The sequence below is a fragment of the Pempheris klunzingeri genome, chromosome 23 (genome assembly GCF_042242105.1).
Source record: "Pempheris klunzingeri isolate RE-2024b chromosome 23, fPemKlu1.hap1, whole genome shotgun sequence".
Taxonomy (NCBI): domain Eukaryota; kingdom Metazoa; phylum Chordata; class Actinopteri; order Acropomatiformes; family Pempheridae; genus Pempheris; species Pempheris klunzingeri.
The window spans coordinates 4,852,551-4,877,495 of record NC_092034.1 but is presented as its reverse complement, the minus strand read 5'-3'; the positions used below and the strand labels follow the sequence as shown (position 1 = coordinate 4,877,495).

The 24,945-nt window shown below is 40.1% G+C and overlaps 1 protein-coding gene across 2 annotated transcripts; it reads right to left on the bottom strand.

The window, feature by feature from the left end:
* Positions 1-626: 626 nt before the first annotated feature.
* Positions 627-23,320, bottom strand: casq1b (calsequestrin 1b). Of its 2 annotated transcripts, XM_070854519.1 has the most exons (12): positions 22,929-23,320; positions 7,760-7,792; positions 5,495-5,588; positions 4,012-4,112; positions 3,665-3,776; positions 3,480-3,553; positions 3,106-3,236; positions 2,824-2,869; positions 2,663-2,717; positions 2,459-2,559; positions 1,938-2,012; positions 627-1,514 (listed from the first exon to the last, which is right to left on the bottom strand). In XM_070854519.1, exons 1-12 carry the CDS (start codon positions 23,163-23,165, stop codon positions 1,227-1,229), a joined length of 1,347 nt encoding a protein of 448 aa, XP_070710620.1. In that variant the 5' UTR covers positions 23,166-23,320; the 3' UTR covers positions 627-1,226. The 2 variants fall into 2 exon arrangements, with proteins under 2 accessions (XP_070710620.1, XP_070710621.1); XM_070854520.1 differs by lacking the exon at positions 7,760-7,792.
* Positions 23,321-24,945: the final 1,625 nt, after the last annotated feature.

Here is a 24,945-nt window from a genome sequence, read left to right as displayed (position 1 = left end):
CTTACTTCTTTTGTAAAATCAGGTTGTAGCTGCATTGGAAATACTTTAATATAAATGTTATGTAACCCAGATTTTAGAGCAAGGTGTGACACTGTACTGTGCCTTCATTGGTGCTCAGCTACTCATGAAAGAGCAAAGGGATGGAAGAGTAATTAGTGAGTATGTTTGGTGGCTGCTCATAGCTTAACAACCGTGCAAGAAGCAGTCACCAAACTTTACAGGTGTGTAGGTGAGCTCACATTGAGGGCCGAGTTTAGAGATGGTCATGGTCAGAGCAAGGGCACAGGAAGTAGGTGGATGGGAAGGGGCCCACATGTGTTTGACCGCTGTATTACAGTTTCGGTCATCTCTGTTCACTGATCCGATGCAATCTAGATAATATTCAACCTTCATTGTAACAACTAACTAGCATGATTCATCTTACATGTGCAAACATCTGTTAAATACATTAAATCTTTGATAAATCAATACAACATATTTGAATATGTACTTGAACTTCATTGCCTATTGACCACCAGAGAGCCACTCCTACACTACATGTACACACACACACACACACACACACACACACAAGTACTTCACTAAGCAATGACAGCAGCAAACAGCAGTGGTTTTAGACTATTTTTGTCTTTCATTTTTATTATGAGAGCAGAAACAAATTATTTTGGATTTCTTTATTATCCAGTACCTTAATAGTTTTCCAAGATTGTAATAATCTTAAGACTGTCCAGTGAGTTTAGGTTTATTCTCTTTAAAAATAGTACAAGAAAGTATTTGTTTCTTCTCTTCATCAAGTAGAAAACATGACAATGAAACAGGATTACAGTAAATTGGAGAAAATGAGAAAGGGGTGAACCCTGGTCTGTGAAATTAGGTAGAAAATGTCAGGGAAGTTAGCCTCTGTTAGCCTCTTTTCTCACGCTGTGAACCTCAGAGGAGAGATTAGCAATTGTAATACAATAACAAAGGACATATAACGCAACATTTTAAGATGCAACCCTGATCATCAACAGAGATACAAATCCTCTGCTTCTTTGAAAATCTCCTTTCCTGACTGACAGTGAAAGTTTCCCATCGGGTCATTATATTCGTCCCTTACAGGAGATGGTTTCCTGCAAACAGACACAAAGTGTGTTTGCAGCAAGATGTTGGAAAAATCTGGTGCTACTTTTGGGTTTTGCCATTACAGGCTAAATCATAGTGAAGTGTAAAATGGTAGTAAACATTTATTCATCATCATCATCATCATCGTCGTCATCATCATCGTCATCGTCATCGTCGTCATCATCGTCGTCGTCGTCGTCGTCGTCGTCGTCATCATCGTCATCATCTTCATCATCGTCGTCGTCGTCATCATCATCGTCATCATCATCATCATCGTCGTCGTCGTCCTCATCATCATCATCATCATCTGGGTCGATCTTCCCAGACAGAACGTCCTCGATCCACTGCTCGAGCTCGTCAGCGGTGGGCATGTCGTCATCGTCATCCATTTCCATCCAAACACTGTCAGCCTGCCAGGGAGAGTTTATTCACAGAATGGTTGCAGGAAAGTTTTCGACACCTCGAAAAGGTGTAAAATAATGACTGATTTCTTAGAGGCAGGTTACACCTTCATCGCAATGTGTTCTTATGGTGTGTTGAATAGTTTGTTGATGAAGAAAATCCTCCAGCTTTCACTTTATTCAAGATAACTTACTGTACAAGGTAGCTTATGGAAAGGACGTTTGGCAGTAGCGCAGAAACTGGAAAATGTTCATACCATGGTGATGTGAGAACACCCAACAGGACCGGGATCATGTCACTTGATTCGAGAAAACCGAACTAATTGAAGTAACTAATGTGAATTTTTGAAGAAAGTTTAATTTTGTTTTGATGAAAAATACCTTTAGATAAATACCTTTTTGGCTGTACAGGGTTCATTTTTTGTTACTTACGTCTTCAACATCAACCACACCGATCTGAGGTGAAGCGAGGTCGATATGGAAGGTCCTCTCCCAGTATGGCACCAGCTGAAAGTGAGATACAGACAAAAGGGAGGACAAGGTAAGGCCTATATATCCTGACACAAGTATAAACAACACTGGGAAGAGTTGTTTTTGTCTCTGTTTAGGAATTTTCACACATTTCCTGTCCTTTCGGAAACCTGCCCTTCCTCACCCGCCCAGTAGTTGTCCTCAGTGTGTAGTTGTCATTCACTTGAGCCCTTCACCCACCAGCGCACCTGTTCACCATTCCCTCATTAGCTCCCCTGCATATAAGCCACCTCTTTCCCCAGTCGTTAGCCGCATTGTTTAATGTCCAACCCAGTCTTCAGGCAGTTCAGCCATCGATTCTTCTTCTTGCCTGTTCCCGTTCTGCCAGGCTGCTGCTTGCCTACTCTGTTTGCCCTTGTTTGCAATTTCTTTTGCACTATTATACAAAAACTGATTGTCAGTTTTAGCGGGTGGGTTCATACCAGGGGGAAATTGTCAGGGTCGATCCAGATGATGCTGAGGTTGGGGTTGTCAGTGTTCTCACGTGCCACCTCCTTCAGGATTTCCAGGAATTCAAAACCGTCTGAGGAAAAGTCCAGAGGTTAGACGTGGAGGTGTGCCAGGTACTGGGTCATATCAATGCTGTAATTGCTAATAAATAAAGAGGCACTAATGTGAGAAATTACCAGGGTCATCTTCCTCAGCAAAGGCAACAATGTGCTCTCCGTCAATGTCATCCTCCTGTCAACAGAGAAAAGGGAATAAGGCATTTCTGCTGTGGTTTGACTGACAACAAACATAAGTTACATTGGAGAAAAATAACAATGACATGAAAAATTACGCTTACCCAGACTTCATACATGCTGTGAGGCTCAAGTTTCCTCAGAGTGGGCCTAGGCATTACGAAAAACAATCAAATTATCAATAGTTTTGGTGCTGTTTTGATTGTCCACTAGAGATACTTTATGGATTAAATGTTGCTTATCAGTGTCTTCCAAAACAACCCATATGACCGATCTAAAAATCCATCAGCTCAATGGTTCAGATCATCAGCATTAGATGATGTAAATTATGAAAGGATCAAAGGTCACCATTACTGATATCATCTTAGTATCAAACAGGGTCTCACCTGTCATGCTGTTCAATGTATTCAACAAGCTCGGACTCAATGTAGGGTTTTCCTGGAATGGTGGTGGGTTCCTCCATGAACGGCTCATAGAAATCAACCTCATTCATCTTCAGTTTCAGCTTCTTGGCAATCTGAGATAATGTGACAAGAGAAGAGACAGAAAAAAAAAAAACCAGTTAGAAAACATTTCAAAAATATTCATGCTACAAAGTAAATGCATTCTTTGCTGATGCAAGCTCAGTCATATAATCTTAATATTTTAAATGTCTATATTGTTATCATATGACATGCATCTTTTTTTTTAATGAACCCAAGAACTTACAGTTAATTTATATCTTTAAATACACATGTGAAAATGAATACTTAATTTAAACCTTGGGGTCAAATGTAGCGAAGAACTTGACGAAGGGGTGGAACTCCTCAGCAGCATCATCATATTCAATAAAGTCTGGATGGAGAAAATAAGGTGAAAACACAAGATGCAGTTTTGTTTAATTCAAAGAGGTTTCGCAAAAGATCTGTTCGACGCTGAGTCTTTATATCATAATCTTCCACCTACGAGGAGATCTCTCGCTCTTGAAGAAGCCAACCAGCTTGATGACCTCGTCCATGTTGTGGAAACCTTTCAGCTCACGTTCATTGTCAATGATCTCCACGGGGTCTTCAATCACCTGACAGGAGGAAGGAGGAAAATATGTGAAGAATATTTATCCAGTCAGTCAATCAGTCCTAATATCTGGGTGACTTATTTCCATATGTCAATATCTTAGAAGCAGAATCACACTGAATGTCTGCTCAAATTAAAAGTAAAACAAAGCGCTCAATAAATCTGCAAGACAAAACACTGGTCTGAATTGAACCACAGTACTTGGCAGCATCTCTCATCACTGACCATAAATTACTCACATCATACAGGAACTCAACCAGGGTGTCGGAGGCCAGCTCTCCGTCGTACTCAATGATCTCATTGTCGGCGAAGATGTAAATGCTCTCCACCTCATCCAGACCTTGTAAGTTAGAAAAAAAACATTTTTCAGCCAAACAGAATTATAGCAGGTAGATTGTGACATAAAAACACATATCTAGTGTGCTCTTGCACTACTGCTCATAAGATGTAAGAACTCTTTGGTCCCAACTATAAATGATCTTCTAACTGTAATATTTAGAATATCCAAATTTGCTTTTGCTAACACAGTACTAATGAGCACTGAATAATACTATCAATTCATAGATCACAACGCAGAAATACGCTTATGGTAATGTATTGGTATAATTATATGTATTCTTTTAGTCATCTATTCCTCATGCTTGTTACATAACACAGCCTTTATCAATAAGATAGTGATTGACATAACAATGCTGATTCCAAACTGCTGTAACAAACCACAGAGATATTTTGAAAAGAAAAGCATCCAGTTATACACTTGGCTAGGAGTACTGCTGCTGTTAGAACTTTAAAGCCTTATGTTCCTTGCTGCATGTAGCATTTTGCATCGTAAGCATATATTTGAACGGAATAAGACTTTATCACAGTTTTCTATTCCTGGTGTCTGTCAAGAAGGATGTGTATTATAAAAAAGAAGAATATAAATACAGTATTAAATATGTTAGTAAGTACTGACATGGTTTTCCACCCACACAGTTTAGCTTTCACTTTCTTATAGTCTTATAGTCACTGGTTTGGGTTGTTGACTTGTCGTTTAATAGAAGCTGTGACATCTTTGGTCAACACTTGAGGGCAGGATTGTTTCACATATTATCTGTACTGCGCTTGACTTCAGACATCAATCTCCTGCCTTACTACAGTTTACAAAGAAATTCCAATTTGACATCTATCAACTGACATATTTTACATGTATTTTTAGACTTTTGATCCTTTAATTTTGTCAAGTATGTTTTAATCCATTCATTGGTGGCCATGAAATAGCAGGTGTAAGTTCAATATGTAACAAGAATCCTCACATATCCTACACTGAATAACAGAATGAAATCATATTTTTCCTTTGATGACTAAATTGCTAAATGAAATACAAAGATGATCAATCAGTCATCAGGTGGCAAATACAAAGGGACTGTAAATACAAAAAGATGCAGATTGATGCTTTGAATGGAGACAGTAGTAGTTTTTAACCTCTATTTTAATTATTAGAATATAGAAGAACTTGGAAAATGTGCAGAATTTGCTGAGTTGTGAGAAATGTGGCAAATAATCTGCTGCATTCAGAGAAAACACCAGGAGAGGCCGTGAGAAAAGTGGTGGGATTTAATGGAGAGAGATAATTTACACTGAGCCAAAGGTTTTTTTTCCCTTTTTTTTTTTTTTTGGTATCACTGACAATTAGGCTATGTTTTCACCAACAAGGTCTCTGTCAGTGACCAGCAAGCTTACCCAGCTTCCTGGCAACAGCAGAGTCCTTCTTTTCATCCACCAGGCCAAATCCAATGTCCTCATCTTCAAGATCGTCCAGAACTTGGGCTGCAAGCTGGACAGAGAGACATAGACAGGGAGAGAGAGAGAGGTGGGAGGTGTAGGAGGGTGGGTGGGGGTGTTTGGACAAGAGTGGGAGTGAAGGAGATCAAGAGAAAGCTGTATTTAGTATCATGAGTGTGGATTCTATCTCTGACTGATCTGCCCCTGATAGACATTTCCTAATCTCAGAACTCCATTAAAAACATACTTTCAGCTTCATTTACATGAGTTCCCCCTTGGCATTTCATATTAATTTCAAGGCCTTAAAAGCAAAAGCTTTGGATTGCTGCCTTGCACTTTCTAAATCTGAGTGAAACTGAAGCCAACAATTGACAGCCCTCATAGCCGGCGTGAGAGCAGCACGGACAGCGGGGTTTCAAGAAGAACAAGAGGGGCAGAACTTGAGCCAACTATGTCAAGGGGAAGAGACGCTGCAACAGGTGTGGTGGAAAGGAGAGGAGCTCACACTTTGCGAATGAAAAGCTGCCGCATACATGCGCATACACATTTACACTGTAAATACGCAGACTTAAGCATACGTTGGTGTTCTTATCATTATTTCTCTAGACACACATTCATGAACTGTGTTTCTCACAGTTGTATAGAAAACCACACCACCATTTTCCCTTTATTTATGTCCTCCATTTTATTGCTTTGTTAGTCAATTTAGCACTTGCAGTACAGGGTACGATTGCCCCTTTAAATGTGAGGCTACACTTTCATGAAGTAAGTCAAAAGCATTATGCAGCAGCTTGCAAAGCAGCATTGCAAAATGGGTAACATTCATAAGCGCCCAAATTCCCCAAAGCACCAGCATAAATAGCTTGTGCAGAGTGTATTGTTTGGTAGGTGTAGTATGTGCTATGTTGCTCTTCACAGACAAACTTTAATGCCGTCTATTCTCTTGCTCTTCAGAGTCCGGACACATTAGCTCATAATTGGACGCAGGGCCAAGTTTCTCTCTAATCTGGCCAGGCCTATTTACCTTGAAACACTAAACCAAGATAATCACCATGTAACTGGTGATGTCATTGGAAATGTTCGGCTGAGGCTAAGAGTATGGGTAAAGGGTAAGTTCTCCCAAATCAGAAGAAAATAACATATAATCTCACCCCTAGTTCTGTGTAGCCATGCAAATAGTTCCAGTTTTATCTGCAGAGGTTTTAAAGGAACCTTATGGGAAATATGTTTGATTTAGAGTTACGCTCAGCTCCTGAAGGCTGGTCCTTGCCTTGGGGTTACCAGGCAACCAGTGGAGACTATAGGAAGTGCCTTCTCCCTGCCAAGATTTAGAGCATCACATGGCCCTCGTAACACTGCAAGGTGTCGTTTTTACATTCAATTAATTTAAGGAGTGAAGCTCTTGCAACTGCTTTTTGCTATAGCTTCTTACTGAAAAGACATGAATGTTTTATCAATGTTCTTACCAAACTATTTCCAAGAAATCAAATACCAAATATGTCCAAAATATATAATATCGACCTATAAATTTAAGGTTTCTCTTACTTAAGTTCCACCACAATTATAGTGTTATAGTGGAGGTAAATGGAATTTCACTTGTGCTCCTTAAAGCTACAAAAAATGTATTATTTCCATTGGGACTATTTTAACTCTTGTAGAGTTGTTCCGAATTAGATGGTTGTTTAATTGGAGTTGAGTTGAGTTTCAAGTATTGTTTTTCAATGCTTTGAGCAGCATAAATTAAACATGATTTACTTCTGTTGGATTGGGGTGAAATTTCAGAGACTAATATCTCGGCACATAAAACCAAAACTACTTGCAAGTTAGACAATGTGATTTTTGTGCATGATGCATTAATGATTACATGGATGAATGGGAGGGAGGATGGATGGATGGATGGATGGATGGATGGACATGTTAATGCTTGATTAATAGATTAGGAAAGAGCCTTTTTCAAGCAGCTTTGCCTTTCTCTTGCATCTCTATGGCCCACAAGGATACAGTCTCACTGTAGACTCAAACTGGCCCAAGCTCTGAAAGCAGCTAAGCCTCCATTGGTCTGTGGCGTCTGGTTGTTCCTTCATGTCATCTCATCTGTTTTAAAGTAAACTGAAGTCAAGGAGTTGAAGAGAACAATCAGCAGATACTGCAGCAGCAGAGGAGTCTTTTTTTTTTTTTTTCGCAGCCCAGCTTTACAGACACAAAAGGCAGACCTTAACATACCTGAAAGATAATTGCTGCTTGACTTGCGATCAACTGCAAGAAGAGGTAACGCTTTAGGGCAAAGCACAATAGTCACAGCCTCCAGGTTTACAACAAATCGGAGTTGCCTTCACAGGAAAAAAAATAGGTTCAAACTTAAACACTGAGAACACTGTACTTGGCTGATTAAAGCCCCATTTACAAAGGATTATGGGAAACACTTTACTTTAAGCATTTATAAGCAGTGTGCTTACATTTAAAAAAATTGTTTATAACACTTGATGATTTTCACATCTCACATCGCATGAGGTCCTGAGGTCATGCTAGCTGAGTGTGAATAGAGCTTAACACAAGACATCCAACAATTATTGAATAATTTCAAGTGTAGCATGCATCAGTGATTGAATAACTAGATTTTTCTTAATTTTTTCAATCGCCGTCTGGAAGCAGAAGAGTGCTTAGTTATAGAGTGAAATTACCATTTTGACAAAATACTTAATAAACGGTATGCTGCCTGGAATTTGGGATGACTGAATTTTTTTTTGGTATGTTCTTCTGTTGATTAGAATAACCCCATACACAAGTCAAAGTAGGTGCAGCAGTAACTGCAGCATGTCAGCAATGTTTTAGACTAGAGAACTGACAAGACAACGCCAACAGCGCTGCAATAAAATCCCTCATTTAATTTTTAAGCATAGAACTTGATTGTCCAAAACTGTTCCTCAAAGCTCATCCTATATTCCCCTCCCTGTTACCACGGGGCATGGCCATATTTGTAACACTGGGGTATTTATAAGAGAGGTGAAGTTGTGGGTGCTTGCAGTGGGGTGGGAAGCAAAGCAGGGAGTCCCACAGCTATATAAGGGTGTGTAAGAAAGCATGTTGAGGAGCAGAAAAGAAAGCTGAGATCTGTTACATATAGAAATGGGTGTGGAGAGGGGGAGGAGGGAAGGCAGGCGTAGGCAGGCGTAGCCGATGAATGGAAGAGGACACTTGACACGCAAATTAACACTCCACAGCCGTCATCTCTCATTTCTGCTTTGTGCTTAGTGTTTTTCTGTCTTTCTCATAATCACCTTCTTTCTTTTGCACCCTCTGTCTCCATTTTGGATATTTTGCCCTGACTCAGTCTCCTGACACCCCTTCACCCTCCCTCATCTGTTCCCTTGCTAGTAATCGACCTACCCAGAGAAGTCTGAGTGCACGGGGCCAAGCGAGAGGTCAACAGTGTAATCGCTTGGCTCCATCTCCCAATGCCCAGTCAGTGTCAGCTTGTCAGGTGACACAAGACGAGGGCAGAGTGCCATGGTGAGTTGTCAAAAACGTGCTCTGGGTCCCTACTGCACTTGGCTGTGGCACCAAATGATGAGCTAGGAGAGGGTGGCCGGTTCGCAGTGCAGTAGAAGGGTCACATTTCTTGTAATGTAGCCGCTCACATACTTACTCTGCACTGCCCACTGCAGGCTAGCCTATATTTTGGTTACTTTGATTTAACTGGACTCGAGTGGCAGATGTTATTGCTATGGGATAGACACATTTGTCCAAAATGACATCACATATATAGTGAACCTTCCAGTCTCTGATTTGGGCTCTTTTATCTTCATCAGTTGGAACTGCAATTGAGTTGCAATCGTCCCTTTTGTCTCTTGCAGAAGACAGTAGCTCTTGTCAGCCTTGATTTTATATATTTGCTTTACCTTTACATTTAATCATTTTGGAAGATACTTCAGTTGTCGTAGTTAGCAACACAAATTAGGCACAATTCAAACACAACAGTAGATCAAGAAGAAGCCTCTGGGAATAAATGCAGTAATACTCGTATATTTATTTAGTATTTAGTTTATCATTTCACCTGACGCAAGCATAAAAAGTTACAAATTCTCCATAAAACAAGCCAAAAAATGTCAGAAAGGATTCTATAAAGTGACCATTTTCATGGAAATGAAAGTTCACATAAACTTCCTAATCTACTTTGCAGCATAATCCACCTCCCCTCTGTTCATTTGTATCATCATTGTGTTCCAACAGCGCAGCTACAGCCTCCATTTGTCACTAATGTGTTTACACTGGATGCTTGTGACCAGGTAGTATGGTTAGTTGCTGATATGCAATAGCTTTTGGTCGAGATCGCCTTTGAAGAGGCGAAACGTTTTTGAACTGCATTGGTCGGTGCCACAAGATGACAGTGTTGTATGTGTTGGCATTTGATTGGGTGGGATCAATGATTCCCTCACCAGATGCCAAGATTTCAGGACTCCAAAAGTCACCCTCTGGCTCATGATCCGTCACATGGATTTATGTCAAGTCATTTCTATTCTCCTCACATCTACTGCACAGATATTGTGGATAGTGCCACTGGAAATAAACAGGCTTTCCAAGACATTTCATGTAACATTTCATGTGAAAAACATCTCATACAAAAAATGATAAAGCAGAACTGTAATCACAGTCATTTGCATGCCATTCATCCATAAATGCACAACAGCTATGCAATCAGCTACCATCCATTCTACACAATTCTATACCTGCTTATTTCTATTCATTCTCAGCAAAGGTTGCATCTAAGTTGAGTTACAAAAGAGCTCCTGACAATCAAGGAGAACCCAAAAACATACAGTACTTCTTTTGTGTACTAGAAAATAAAACCTCCAATCACATCACCAAGACTCATGATAGAAGAAAGCAGTTTAATCATTGACTGAATTAAATTAGATTAGATCAGCCATACCTAAACATACATTAACCTTTGTATTTTAAGAGAAGACATGAAGTGTTTCCTGATCATTCAGTACAGGCTGGCTTCTATGGAAACAGCTTCTGGCTTCAGCACTCATGCTTGGAAGTTATATTTCAGTGCCCAAACCAATGCCGACAGGTCTGGTAGAATTTGTCTTTTTCCTGTTTATGTAAACTATTTAACAAAACAGATATGCGACTTGACATAAGCCTGATCTTTTTTTATTTATCCATCAACTCAACGCTGTCCTTCTTCACTGCCCCCACACTATGTGTCATTCACGCTTCAAGAGCCAGTCCTTGGAAAGGGCCGAACAAACCATTACTGAAAAAGAACATGCCATATTGTCCCCTTTTCTTACTCTTTGTTCTGAATCTGAGCCTCTGACTGAGTGTTTTTGTCTACATCCTCTTGTAGGCCTTGTGTGTTTCTTAAGTGAACAACTGTTGATGAGTCACACTTTTTTATTTGTTTGTCACCTTATGATGGAAATCACTCAGTGAGAATCCAAAGGACAAAATGGTTTCAGTTTAAGCCAGGACAAGAAGACGCTGTTCACTGCATTTACAAATAATGAGGCCATCTTGCAATGCTAATACAATAAATTTTCTTTTTTATTGGATTTTCAACTGTTATTTGTACAAAAATAATGAAGCCTAATTGTTGTCCAAAAACAATCCATTGTTTTCTTTATTTATGAAGGTGATCTCCCAGGCAGCCGTTGGCTTCCATTGATTTCGATATAGGATAAAAATCAACATTCAGACTTGAAATCTGTTTGATCTGGGTATAGTAAGTAATGACAGTTTGCCTGTTGTTTGGTTATTGAAAGTATTGTTTCACTGTAGTGCATTACAGTGAATATTTGTTTGAAAAATGTAATTTATGACAAACATTAACGTAATTTTAGCGAAAAGTACGAGCAGACAGATTATTCAGTTTCACTTTGGCAGAACAGAACAGAAGAAACCAATGGCTATATTGTGGGAGAAGTATTAGAAAAAATAAGATGATTTAACAGTAAAAGTACGTGTGACTTGCAGTAAACATGCAAACAGCCCATTCAGAAACTAATAATACAGGCAACAACAAAAGCAGCAAAATCAAACTTTGTCATCATTTCTCAAAATTCTAGCATCTGATTCGGTGTCCAAAAAAATGCAGAATCTGTAAAATGAAAGAACATTAAAGGGTTTTCCAGCGCTGCAAGATTTCCCATCTTCCCGTATGAGAAAGTGTCCTGGGATTTGTGCAGAAATTAGAAGTTCAGCCAGCTTTTCCCCCCAGCCAGACAGTAAATTAGTAATGGCTGCTGTAACACATCAGGACGTTCTACACCAGGCTGTTACATAACACTGCGCTGGGGTGGTCATGAAAGATTCAGATATAACAGTGTATAGACGCACACACTCTGAGTTGCCACCAGCTAGTGTAACTGCACTGTTTGGAAGAAGGCGATCCAGGATTTTACACAGAAATAAGATGTTCGAAGCTGACGCCTTTTTTTAATGGTTTTTAAAGACCATAAATCTAAAAGAAACCTCATCCTGTGATTCCTTGAACAGAGTTGACTATTTTCACTTTTTTCTCAGCACAACTTCTTCTCATGGGAGATATGATGAAATGCATGGAAAGCTTTTAGAAATCTCACAGGCCTTCAAGCTGATTCACTACAACAAACTGTGAGGGCACAAGTGTTTGGGACCATCTGTGAATGACTCACTTTGACAGCAATAAGCCATATCACAAACATGTCACATAACAATCCCAGCTATAACTTAGAGTCAAGCTTGTTTTGTGAGATACATAAAATCCTGCAGGTGTTAAATGCACCAAACCTTTCAAGCCAATCCGTCATTTCACTTCAGTTATTCAGATTTAATGGGCAGCATGCAAAAGCAGCTAACGTTAAGAGCATCTGCGTTCATGAAATTATCTGTATATCAGTGACATACTGTAAGCACTCATCAAAAAAGTGAAGAAAACAAATAATGTGAATTTCTCACAAAAAAAATCAATCTGGCTATTTCCTGTTTCTTTTCTCTGCATCACTAAATCATAATGTTTCACCTAAATTACCGTAGAAACCGGAGGTCAACGGTGGCCCACAACTTTCTGTCTCCGTGTCTTCCTCATGTGTCAATCTTTCCAGTCAGTACAATTAATTAGTTTGGCACAGGACTGAAATGATTATTTGATGGACTTAAATTACATTTTGTACAAACATTCATAGTTCCCAGAGGATGAATCCCCCCAACCTTTTCTCTAGTACTGCTATTAGGCTGATTGAAATATCTTGGCATCTTTTTGGTGGATTGGTTGAAATCACTACCGTCATTTGTGACCACATACCTGCATAACTAATGACTTTCCCATCATCTTCAGCTGTAGGCTATTCTGTGTTTAGAGCTAATTAGCTAATATTAGTATGCTACACTCTCAGATGGTGAAGATGGTAGACATTATCTGCTAAACATCAGCGTATTAGCATTGTTATAATTAAAGTGTTAGCGTGCTGATGTTAGCACAGTCTTTCCAAGTATCTAATTTTACTTTAAACATCTCATCTGTGTCTACATTGTACACAGTTAGAGATAATCTGTGCAGGAAAAAGTAAGAATATTCACCGACTTACTATAAATAAATAACAATGAAATAAAGTACTTTATTTTTATCAGTGCTATCTTTATTCAGGTTCTTGACTTTGTGGATGAAGACGTAAGTCAGGGTTTCAACGCCACAAAATTCACATTTAAATTATTCATCGTGCACCTTGATCCCCAGCATTTTCTTGACATTTTTCTCCCATGAATAAGAGATACGAAGACATTCACTGATACGGATAACGAGGAGGGGAGGGAGGGGGGGGCACAAAAGAACATTAAGGGTAAAAAGCTTAAAAAATATATGTTGCTGAGGAAGACAGCGGGGATCATTTATAAATAATTATGTACAGCAAGAAGGAAGCATACTGTAACACACTGTATGTCTGAAAGTCTATCATCATCAAACACCAGACTTTAACACAAGAGACCACTGGTCATTCCCTGTTTTCTACCATGAGATTTTTTGTTTTTTAAACATGACTACAATCGCTCCTTTTACCTCGTGGTCATTATAGTCACCATGATGATGAAGCACCTTAACAAGGTATTCATTTCAGTACACAACCTATGAAGATTTCCCTAAAACTAACCAAGTCATTTTTGTGCCTGAACCTAACTGAAGCTTAACCACAGTGTCGTCACACTATAAAACAGGTTTATTTCCCACATCCAGGTTTAGAAGAATGCAGTGTTTGTGTGGCTCCTTGCTTGATATTTAAGCCTCTGCTGCTTTGATTTTGACCGTCCTTTTTCAAACCTGTTTCTTTTGATTCCCCCAACTTTATGAAAGTGCCACACTAAAATTGGGGTATCCTTTTGATACTATACATATGCCTTACTTTCACTTTCCTTTCCCCTTTGCTTTCATTTAATTAATGTACTCTATTTATTTCCTATTTTGCAAGGCAAAATATGCTCCTATGTTGCTCTTTCTCCCCCTGTAATGACCCAATTTCCCTGGGATTATTAGAAAAAATAGATTCTAGTCAAGTTTATTTTGGGATTTAATCATGAGTTAATGAATAAGTTTGTGGATCTCAAAAAGAGGTACATCACATCTGGTAGAATAGGGGGAAACATTCAACTAAGATTTAGGTTTGTAGGTGATATGAATGATGATTGAATTTTCTAGAATTACATTTTTGGAGCAATAACCCGATAGGAGTAGGTAGTAGTTTAGGCAGAAATCCTGCTACATAACATCAGTGAACTTTATGCAATATGTTCATGTTCATTTCTTTCTTTCTTTCACTCTTACAGAAACATGTATGTACTGAAGAGCAGAATTTCATTTGGGAGTTGGTTCGAGGCCTGGCGCAGTCAACAGCTGCTCAACAGCACTAGCGATAATAAAGCCATTAGGAGTTTTTACCAAATGAGATTGCAGATGTGCAAATGTACTCTGTAGTGGCTTCTCATGAAAATGCACAATACTGTTCATCTGCTGAGGGGGACCTGTTTCCACTATAATTAAACTCTAAAATAAATTTGACAAAATATCTTAATTCATGCATGACAGAAAGGGATGATCACATGCCCGGTGGAGTTTCAGCACAATAAATCAACCTGAGAACGGCAGTTCATCGTCACCCAATCTGGATAAAAACAACTCTCCTGAATAGACAAAAAACACAATATCCAAGTCTCATGTTGCATTGTATATCCAGATGCACAGTCATACCTGTGATCAATGAGATGTATATATTTCTGTTTTGAGGAGTAGAACAAAGGTGTAGAAAAATATATATTTTGAGATAGTTTAGCGCTATCCAATGAAGCATTCAACACTTCTTAGGCGATCCAAATTATGACACTGCATCAGGCAGCACAAATATATGGTTTCAACGGCAGCTGAGACCCTAGAAATCAATAGGCTAAAGCTTCTATTATTAATCGCCTGCAAACAACAGGTGGCTTTTGACATGGAATAAACTGGACAAGCTGGAAAGCAAAGCTTAGCTGCGAAACAAATATCTCTACCCATCAACACTGATGAGGTGTCATCAGAGAATAACACCAAGGACGTTTTATCTAAACATAACTCCTGTCACATTTAATGACATCACATCTGACAAATTAGTTCTTAATTTAGCGCCTCTTTCACGCCGTTAATTGTGGAGGTCAAGATGCAGCGCAAGGAAGGTAAGAGGAGATCTATCAAGATGTGATGTTGCTCTCACACAACTTGACAGCAGCTTCATTTAATGGAGGGAAACGTTAAGTGGTGACACCTGTACTACTTGAATGAGGGAAAAGGAAGCTTGTCGTCTGAAGTGTGCGGCTAAGGAGTAAGGTGGGGGCTCTCTATGACAGGCTCTCAAAGTATAACCTGGAGGAAATGAAGTGGCTTGGAGGTGAAGTCCCTAATCTGGAGTTCATCAGGTAAAGGGGCCATGGGGACTTGGCCTGATGGCCCAACCTCATCCAAGATAACTTGTGGTGATGAGATCTGATCCTACTTATGCATTCTGAATGTGAGGTGTCAATGTCTGTCGCTTAAAATCAGAGTCAATAATAGCTATCTGGTTGCCTGTCAGGGTCACAGGTCATTGCATGGGATGGACGTGTTGTACGAGTTAATACTGACCCTGACTTAGAGAAATTTAATTTTGTGTCCACTGAGAATCGCAAAGCTGGCTTATTTTGTTCTCTGTTTACAGTGGCAGCAGCAAGCTGTGGGAGAGCCTGGCAGAGTTTTCAACAGCCCGGTTACTGGCAACATGAGCCGATCGAACATTAAATACAACCCACCTCAGTAACTGTTGCTATGCCTTTCATGCTCTCCGTACTCGCACAGCACATACAGTATGCAGTTTACAATTTAGAAAATTCAGAGAAACCTCTGAAGTATTGGTCCATGATTTCAGACAGAGGTGGACAAAGTCAGGCCTCCCATTTCTAACCAGTGACCACCACGTTTGCTTGCTGAAATGTCACCTGAAAACACTGTCGCCAGCTGACTTTAGTGAATAATCCATTTAGTCGTACACCAAAGGATCTGACAAATACAAAGACAAACCTGATGATGTTTGGATAAAAAGTTTGTTTACCAGTGTTAATCTCATGGAAGAAAAGTCAGAGGATCAAAACAGTTAGTAGGCTTCATCCTCTGGAGACAATGAATGCCTGTATGTCATGGCAATCCTTCCAATAGTTGTTGAGATATTTTAGTCTGGAAGTGGTGGACTGATCACCATCATTGTTAAAACTCGTTTAAAGCTCTTTTACAACGCACATAGATTCACATAGATTCACAGACTCTACATTGACAGCTTCCATAATAGTAAGAAAATATACCCCAACTGACAAAGCAGTCTACTTTTTCTGATGGCATTCACATAAAGATGAAACTCTGCAGTGTAGTAATCTTGAAAATTACAGTACGTGAGGATTATGCGTTTGCCATGTTATGTCACCTCTAAACAGTTATGTGGTGCTATATATTTGTTGATCATAATGACATTAATAAATGTGTATTGTCTCTGATTAATACACCTGGTCAAATATAAGCTGTAGCCCTACACCGTTTTGTATATTTCTTCTCTCTGTGGTTGTTGCTGATAGAGTAGTAAGACATTAAGAAGAGAGCGAAGAGGTGTGGTTACGGTGATCTGTTCATACAGTTTACTGAATGGAAGCCATGGCAACAGGGTGTGTGTGTGTGTGTGTGTGAGGGGGAGAAGGGTGGTATGCTCACTGCAATCTGAGCTGTTTGGAGTGCAGTGATTGATGAGTGTGAGCATTTACAGTATGCACTATGCCAAAGGTCAGAGTTCAAGCAGAGAGAGAGAGAGAGAGAGAGAATGAATATACAGACAAGCAAGGAAAAGGTTAATCAGTGCCAGCATTCTCAAAATTAAATGGGGACCTACATTTTTCAGAGTTCAGATGTAATAATTATAATGTGTTTAACAAGTGCAACATGTGGGCCTATTATAGGGTTGCTAATTTCTCTGCCTGTCTGTTAGCCTTTAATCATATCTCTGGGTGACTTCTGCTTCATTATATATTTGGTCTGAGTCATGATAATGAGAGATAATTTTGGCTAACGTGCTGCAGGTGAGGTGGGTTTATCCTAAGACCAACTCATCAGGACCATCAAATCTGTGTCACGGCTCTTGAATTTCCTTCCAGTTCATTAAACAGATTGCTGTTGTCACTTTGCACAGATTGAATGTTAGACACCGCCGTTTCTCACCTAGATATTAAATGGAACTGAAAGATTGCATGGTGACAGCTATGTTGAACCCTGTTGTTAAGCCAAATGTGAAATCCACAAAAGCCCTGAAATAATCGCTCGAAATCAACATATGTTGAAGGAAAAACAAGCTGTTTCTTCTTACATGACATCTCACTCAACAAATTATACAAATTACAATTTTTTACATGCAAAACTTTCTTGAAGACAGAGTTGTTCTATTTAGATCTAAATAAATTGAAGGAAATGTATTCAAACATCGGTTTGATTAGATCATGTATGAATCTGAGTGGTACAAGTGATGCAACCTGGTTTAAAGTTGCAACAATTAGTCATTCAGTCAATCAGTCATTCTATTGATAGAAAATTAATCGATTACTACTTGATAATCGGCTCATCTTTTTTCCAGTAAAATAGGATTCCAGCATCTTCAGTGTGAGAATTTGCTGCCTCTCTCAGTCATTTACACATTATGGTAAATTAAATATCTGTATAGCTGTTTGGACATCTGAGTTTGAAGATGCTGGGAATTTGTTTATCAGACCAAACAATCAATAATCAATAACTAAAGCAATAATTTACTGTAGTCCTAGTATGGTTAATTTGTAAATAAAGAAAATAATAATGGCAACAAACTCAAGCAGAGCATGAAACCCACAGCTTACATTAACTGATTGGCACCAGCTCTTTCATTCCATTACACATGCTACCATGCTATCAAGTGTGCCAGAAAATGATTTAGTCTGTCCAAATACATGTCAAATGCTTCGTGTCAAAAATACAAGGATGTCCTACTACATCTGGTTGCATGTATGAAATGCAGAATACTTTTTTGGCTACTCTGAGCCACAATCCTCTGTGCAACGGAAGATCTGTCACATCGACCGAGCTGCAGACAGAGTAAACGTATGCATCGATTGCAGTCATCTGTGACCAACGTGGTTAATGTGGTCTTAAAATTAGCATTCTGATTAATAAAGGATCGGTTGCAAGAGGTGAATCACCTAAAGGGATCCCATTGCAGCAGAAACAAGTGTGTATCCCTCTAAGCATTGTACGTATTTATGCACGAGCCAGACAGGATCTAATGTTAATTCATGTTCTGGGTTCTCCTACACATCATACAGGTCACACACACAGGCAATCCAGTGATATAGTTAAGTTAAGTGAAGTGAAAGTGAAAAAGTTTGGAGTGAAGTCGCCATTCCCCTGATAGATCCTGAGCTCCTGTCACAGCTGTCTGAAAGATTTTATCTCTGAAGCTAAAAGTTTATTTCTGTTTCCCTTGAGAGTTTCTTCTGTCCTGTCAAGTTTGCAGCTACGGTTTATAGTTTTACTGCTTATATATGCCACAATATCTGCTGCACTGCAAGGCAACCATTTTTTCTCCAATATTCAAATTTTTGCATTATAGACTACGGCCAATGTATGAGCAAGAGGGTCACAGTTCAAGGTAATGTTATGACAAAGTCTCCCCCAATGGATGGACAGTTTGTACTTTTCGAGGACAGCTGCAGTATGTACTATAGTAAAAATAAAAAGTATGTGATTTGGAATGCAGTGTTGTTCATTCACCAGCTCCCATATTCAATTCAAGCGTACAGAGTGGCCAGTATAACCTGACACTGTCAATACTCTGCTAATACGATCGCAATCGTCCTCATGCGGTACATTTTAAGATTTTAATTCATATATGTTTGTATCAAGGGGAATTATTTTTGTCGTCAGAATCCTTGTTGCTCCTCCATTTCTGACAAATAAACTGTAAACATCTGATAAATGTCATTTGATATAAGTGTCTCTGACTGAAATTTGATTATTTGTTCTATCTGAGAAGCTCTGTTTCAAAGCAGATCTCTGTCCAACTGTCTCCACCTCTTTGCAGCGTTTTGTGCAACACATTCCCAAACATTTACAAACCGTAATAACTATTATCTATTCTCGCCTTGGATGCAACGCAGTGTCATTATCATTATCATCCCACACGACGTGGACCTCTTTGATGGAGATTTACAAAATAAACCACACCATTTTATTGTAATACTAAAATCTAGTGCATATACACAACCCCTGGCCATTAGAGGGGAAACTTGCCATAGCCTCCAACAGTGGTGAGGATACGCTGGATATATTTTTCACAAACTGAGATAACTTTAGGGCAGCACAGTGCTGCGGTGGGCTTCCTCCCACTGTCCAAAGACATGCAGGTCAGGTTAATTGATGACTTTGCGTGAGTGAGAGTGTGAATGGCCGTCCGTCTCTATGTGTTGGCCCTGTGATTGACTATTGACCAGTCCAGGGTGTACCCCGCCTCTCACCCAAAGTCGGCTGGGATTGCCCCCCCCCTCCCCATGACCCTGACAGATAGGCGGTATAGATAATGGATGGATGGATGGAAGACAACTCTAGCTGGGGTCAAAAGTGGCATGTTGGGCATATTTTAGGAGTGACAGGGTTACTCTTTCTGTCACACAACCTTTTTGAGTGGAAAATGCTGAGTTAACAGTGAGTTGGTGACACACTGTCGCTACACTGGGAGGTTTTGCTACCTGTCTTCGCTGTCAGGATTTCTGTCATGTCTGCATTTTAGCCTTCTCATCTCTCTTTCTTTTAACGTAAACAAGTCTGCTGTACGGTGGCCGGGAGGTGCAAAACAATTTTACAATACGAGAAACACTTTTACAAAGCTGGAGACAAATTTACATTTTAGAAAACATTTTTACAAATCAGAAAACAAAATTACATTGCCATAACACATTTACAAGTCCTGAGACAAATTTACATTTGAGAAAACAAATTTACAAGACGTGAAACACTTTTACAAACAGCGAGACAAATTTACAAGTGACGAAACACTTTTACAAACGCCGAAACAAATTTACAAGTAACTTTTTCAACCGGAAAGGGAATGTACCGCGTTAATCGGATCATATGTTCGCCACAAAACGGGCAAAAGACCGCTTGACTGCCGTCCAGCGTGGGTCACCATGAACTCCTTATCACTTCCGGTTCTACTCGAGAGTTGGTACATTCCCTTTCCAGTTGAAAAAGTTACTTGTAAATTTGTCTCTGCGTTTGTAAAAGTGTTTCACGTCTTGTAAATTTGTTTTCTCAAATGTAAATTTGTCTCAGGACTTGTAAATGTGTTATGGCAATGTAATTTTGTTTTCTGATTTGTAAAAATGTTTTCTAAAATGTAAATTTGTCTCCAGCTTTGCAAAAGTGTTTCTCGTATTGTAAAATTGTTTTGCACCTCCCGGCCACCGTACTGCTGTCATGATTCGCAAGTTACACTTCAACAGAAGCATTTGCACGAGCTTTTTATCAGCCACACGCAGCCATACAGCACAATGCTAATCACACAATGCTAACATAACCTAGCATGTTGTTACCATCATCATATCTCAATAAAGTTCTCAGAGACAAAGAAAAGCCTTGAAACTTAATACTATAATTTTCAGGCTGGAAAGGATGAGCATCTACACAATTATTCTTTAAACTAATTATCTACATTTAATTCAATCTGTTGCTCATGTGGTGGGTATCAAAGAGGAAGCTGTGGTTTGAAAATGATGACAGGCCATTTACTTTCCCGTGTGTCTCACTGTTTAAGTGAAAAACCAAAAGAAAGAGCCACAGAGTGTCATCAAAGCGTGCACTCTAGCATGTTATAAGAAATACATGGTATAGTCATACAAACTGAAAACAAGCATTGATATTGCTCAAATTAAAATACAACCAAATAAATGCAATAAACCCTCTGACATTATGTTGTTATGAATAATATGAATAGTACAGTATGATGCCTCAAAGTAGATGCATACATAAATGTCACATCCTATCATACATGTAAGGTCCAAGCTTTAAACCCAGCTAGTTTTGATTTGATTCCCCGAGCTCCTCACTTAAATAATTCATACTTCCTGATTCATAGGTGGTAATGACCAGCTATTTTAGGCATCTCCTCTGAGCGCCACTTGTGCTCTTTCCTGATTGGCTGAATGGTTCACCACTGGCAGGAAGACAGTAACAGGGTAACAGTCCAGCAGGGACCTGCTCTAGTAAGCATCTCTTTCTCAAGCCAAGAAGCACAACTTGGCAGCACTGAGAGGAAATTGATCAGATCCAATGACTTGGGTGTGTAAATGATGGTTTAGGACTGCACCCAGAAGGGTGTGTAGTGATTCAAAACAGAACCGTGTGTGTTGCCTGCGAGAGTTGACAGAGCAGTGGTAGCAGTAGTTGAGGTGAGATATGGATCTAAACTCTCTGTCCATCCCTGGAGGGCTTTTAGCCTCTTGCTAAGCATGCAGGGCTGTCCTGGGCTATTTACAGAGGTGACTTATGGAGGCTAGTGTAAGGTACACTGTGTCTCTGTAAGAAGACACTGCTGCTCTGACAGGCAGGGGTCTGCTGTGGTGAATACACTGGCAGACAGTGGGGCCCAGGTGCGTCGCCTGTAGGTCGGTTGGTGAAGAGCCCAGTAGATTTATTTATCCAAAAAGACTTTCCAGAGCATGTGCAATCATTTTCTACTACCAACTGATTAGTAGAACCACTGGAGCAATTTCAGAGTTAGGTGCTTGGCTCAAAGGCACCTCGGCAATCACTCTTTAAAGACTCATTTACTTGCCCCAGTATGATCTGCCTCTTCTCTATTTACTAATAGAACCTGTGACAGTTAAACTGAGCTCTAAATGTGATGCACCATATCCGCATACAGACTCAACAAAACAACACTTTGGAAATACACAATATTAAAGACCGTCCGTGTTGAGATGATCATGAAAGGTATTACTATGTATAAAATGTATTACTGTTTTCACCTGGTCTTCACCTGCAGTGAAATGCTGCTTGGGTGACATCGGCTGAAGGACTTGCACAATAGACATACTTAAATGATACAGTGTTTGACTCGGGTGTGACTTTGTCCGATCCAGTAATTTAATGGAAAACTATAAAACTCCCAAATGATCTATAAAAATTATGTGGGAGGCTTTTGTGCTATGGTCTGTTATTGGCATTCACCATAACTACATTAGCTTTATAAACTGGGCTAACCTGACAGGCACAATGTGGCAGAAGGACTGAGGATGCTTGAATGAAACTGAGCCATACAAATTGTTGTTCAACACAAGTGTTGAATGGCTACACTCAAGTTCAAACCTTGCCTACTTTCTCGTCTCTACACACCTATCAAATCCTCGTGTGTGACAAGTTGACCCAATCACAACTTAATTGACAGTCAGACAACAGGTGATTAAATATGTTCACCAATCACTTGACATGTGCATCCTGGCGTTAAGTTTCCAATCAGTCGTTCCCTCCATCATGTTCCCTCCGTGCGCACGTTCTCCAACCTGCAGCATCTATCCAGTCCTACTTGGCAGGAGGCCACACCTGAAAGGACTATGAATTTCCCAACTCAACCACACTCCATAATTTCCACCTGAGTTGTTTGCCCTCCTCCTCACCTGTCAACAGCTTGTCTGAAACCCTAACTGTAAAAGCCATGACTGCGCCAAGAATCCCCAACTGGCGCCGAATTCTTCATGTGAGACCCTTACCTTCCTTCCCCTCTTCCCACCGTGACCCTTTCCCCAAATGGGCCACAGATCCATCCACTGTCATGCTTTGGCGGAGACCCACCTCCAGAGCCAGCTCCTCTATCTGAAACTGCTTCATGGCACTGCGGTTCCCATCCACATTTTTGTGGTAGTAGAGCACCATCACGTCGTACTTCTTCATGACGGACTTGTAGTTCTTGGCTGTGAGGTCATGGACACGGTCTTTGCCATCGTACTCGGGGATCTCCAAGCCCTTCTCCCCCCAGGACAGGGTCCCCAAAGATAGGAAGACCCCCAGAAACACCCAGCCCCACTTCATGGCTATCGTCACCTGGTGGCCACAAGAACGCCTCTTCTCAGAGCCTTAACTATTGACGTGGGGTAGAAAAAAATACACTGTTTTAATGTTGTCCCTAACGTAAGTTGGTGTCAAGCAGGGAGAGTTAGGAACAAAGTCTGCTTCCGTCCCCCACCAGCAAGAGAAGAGCAGGTCGTACAGTGACACCCCCCTTTTAAAAAAGAGATACACGTGGTTTTGCTGACGCCACTGGTCGACGAAAAGGGGAGGGGCTCTTTTTGTGGACGCAAATCGGTATGTGAGTAGGCAAGGCACTGATCCCACCCGTCCAAAAGCCGTGCACAAGTCAGGGGGGCTGCCAAAATAGTCGGACAGACAGTGAAAGAGACTGGGAGGGGGCATCTGAGCAGTGGTCAGAAAAATAGCAAATGGGTGGTAACATAGGCGGAGCTGCGATTAGGTCATACAGCCACCTGTTTGAAGCCGTGGCTATGAAAAGGGACAGCGGTTGTGTTGGGTGTTTGGAGAGCTAGAGATACCAGCACAGTGTCTTGGAGGACTGAAGGTATGGATGGATGTACGATGAGAGCTTGAGGAAAGAAGAGCTCCAAGATGCCATTCCCATATTAAGTTTTGCAGAGGACTCGGACTCTCGCTAAAAATAAGGCCTCTGCGGGACAACACTGTGGACAAGATGGTGTCCACGCAGAGGGTCAGAGGGTAGATGTGCTCTGCAGGCACAGATGGACAGAGGGACATGGAGACACAGAGTCTTGCACACACTTGTTTGTGCATCTAAAGCAAATCCAAACGTGATGTGTGTCTAGCTGATTTCTCATGCCATAATAATGATTTGTGCAATTAAATCACATTTATATTCCTTTTAGCTGGACAATTGCTTATCTTTAAGATGGTGTTGGTCAGTTTAGCCATAGATATGGATAGTTAACAGTCAAATAATGGAGCATTATATTTGGTTTTTACTTCTGAGTACTTCTTCCAAGTGTAAGTAAAAGTTCCCTAAGGATAAAATCAATTTTGAGCTTAAGGGTTAAAGGTGCCCTGTGGAGTTGATTGTGAATAAACAAAAGGATTCGGTGTCCCTCATCAAATAGAAACATTTAAAAAATGTTGTAACTTGATAGAAGCACACGATTGAAAGAATGTTTAATGTCTTTAATTGACTGCCATCACTTTAAAGGTATTTTGGAAGACGTGATCTGAGTGGAAAAAGAGATGGAAACATGAAATGAGAGATAAAGAGAGATGCAAGCAGAGAGCGTCAGTTTGGGATCATGTCAGCTATTAATTTACAATGAGAAAAGGGAGAGGGTGGCTATTAATAACACTGTGTAATATGATCAGCCTTCTCCCCCTGCCAGCATGATGGGTCAGGCAGTGTGTGAGTGTGTGCCTATTTAGATGCCAGTGAGGGTGTGGGGGCACTGGTTGAGGGTCTCTACTATGCGGGTAGAGCATCATGATAGTGTGAGCTTTCAGATAGAGAAATATTTGTTTCATTGTTTTGTAAATTCTGGGATTCACAATTGAAAATTGATGAATTCAGCATTGATTGTATAAAGCAAGTTCTTAGATGTGTTGATATTTTTGAACTGCCTTAGTTAGCTTAGAAGTAGCGTCATAGTTTGATTGCAGTAGTTCTATAAAATAGCAGCTCTAATTGATTATTTTAAATGGATTGTTCCAGTTTTTTGAAGTGGGATTTTATGAGGCACCAATTTGCTAGACTACCGCTGCCTCAATCGATGAATCAACACATTAGTTTGGATCTGAACTAACC

Excerpts from the sequence above, each read along its gene's own strand:
- casq1b (XM_070854519.1), bottom strand. The coding sequence starts at position 23,165 with ATGAAGTGGGGCTGGGTGTTTCTGGGGGTCTTCCTATCTTTGGGGACC. Across the intron at positions 2,718-2,823 it reads ACAGCATGTATGAAGTCTGG|GAGGATGACATTGACGGAGA; the intron begins GTAAGCGTAATT and ends CTCTGTTGACAG. Across the intron at positions 1,515-1,937 it reads GTGTGGTTGATGTTGAAGAC|GCTGACAGTGTTTGGATGGA; the intron begins GTAAGTAACAAA and ends TCTCCCTGGCAG.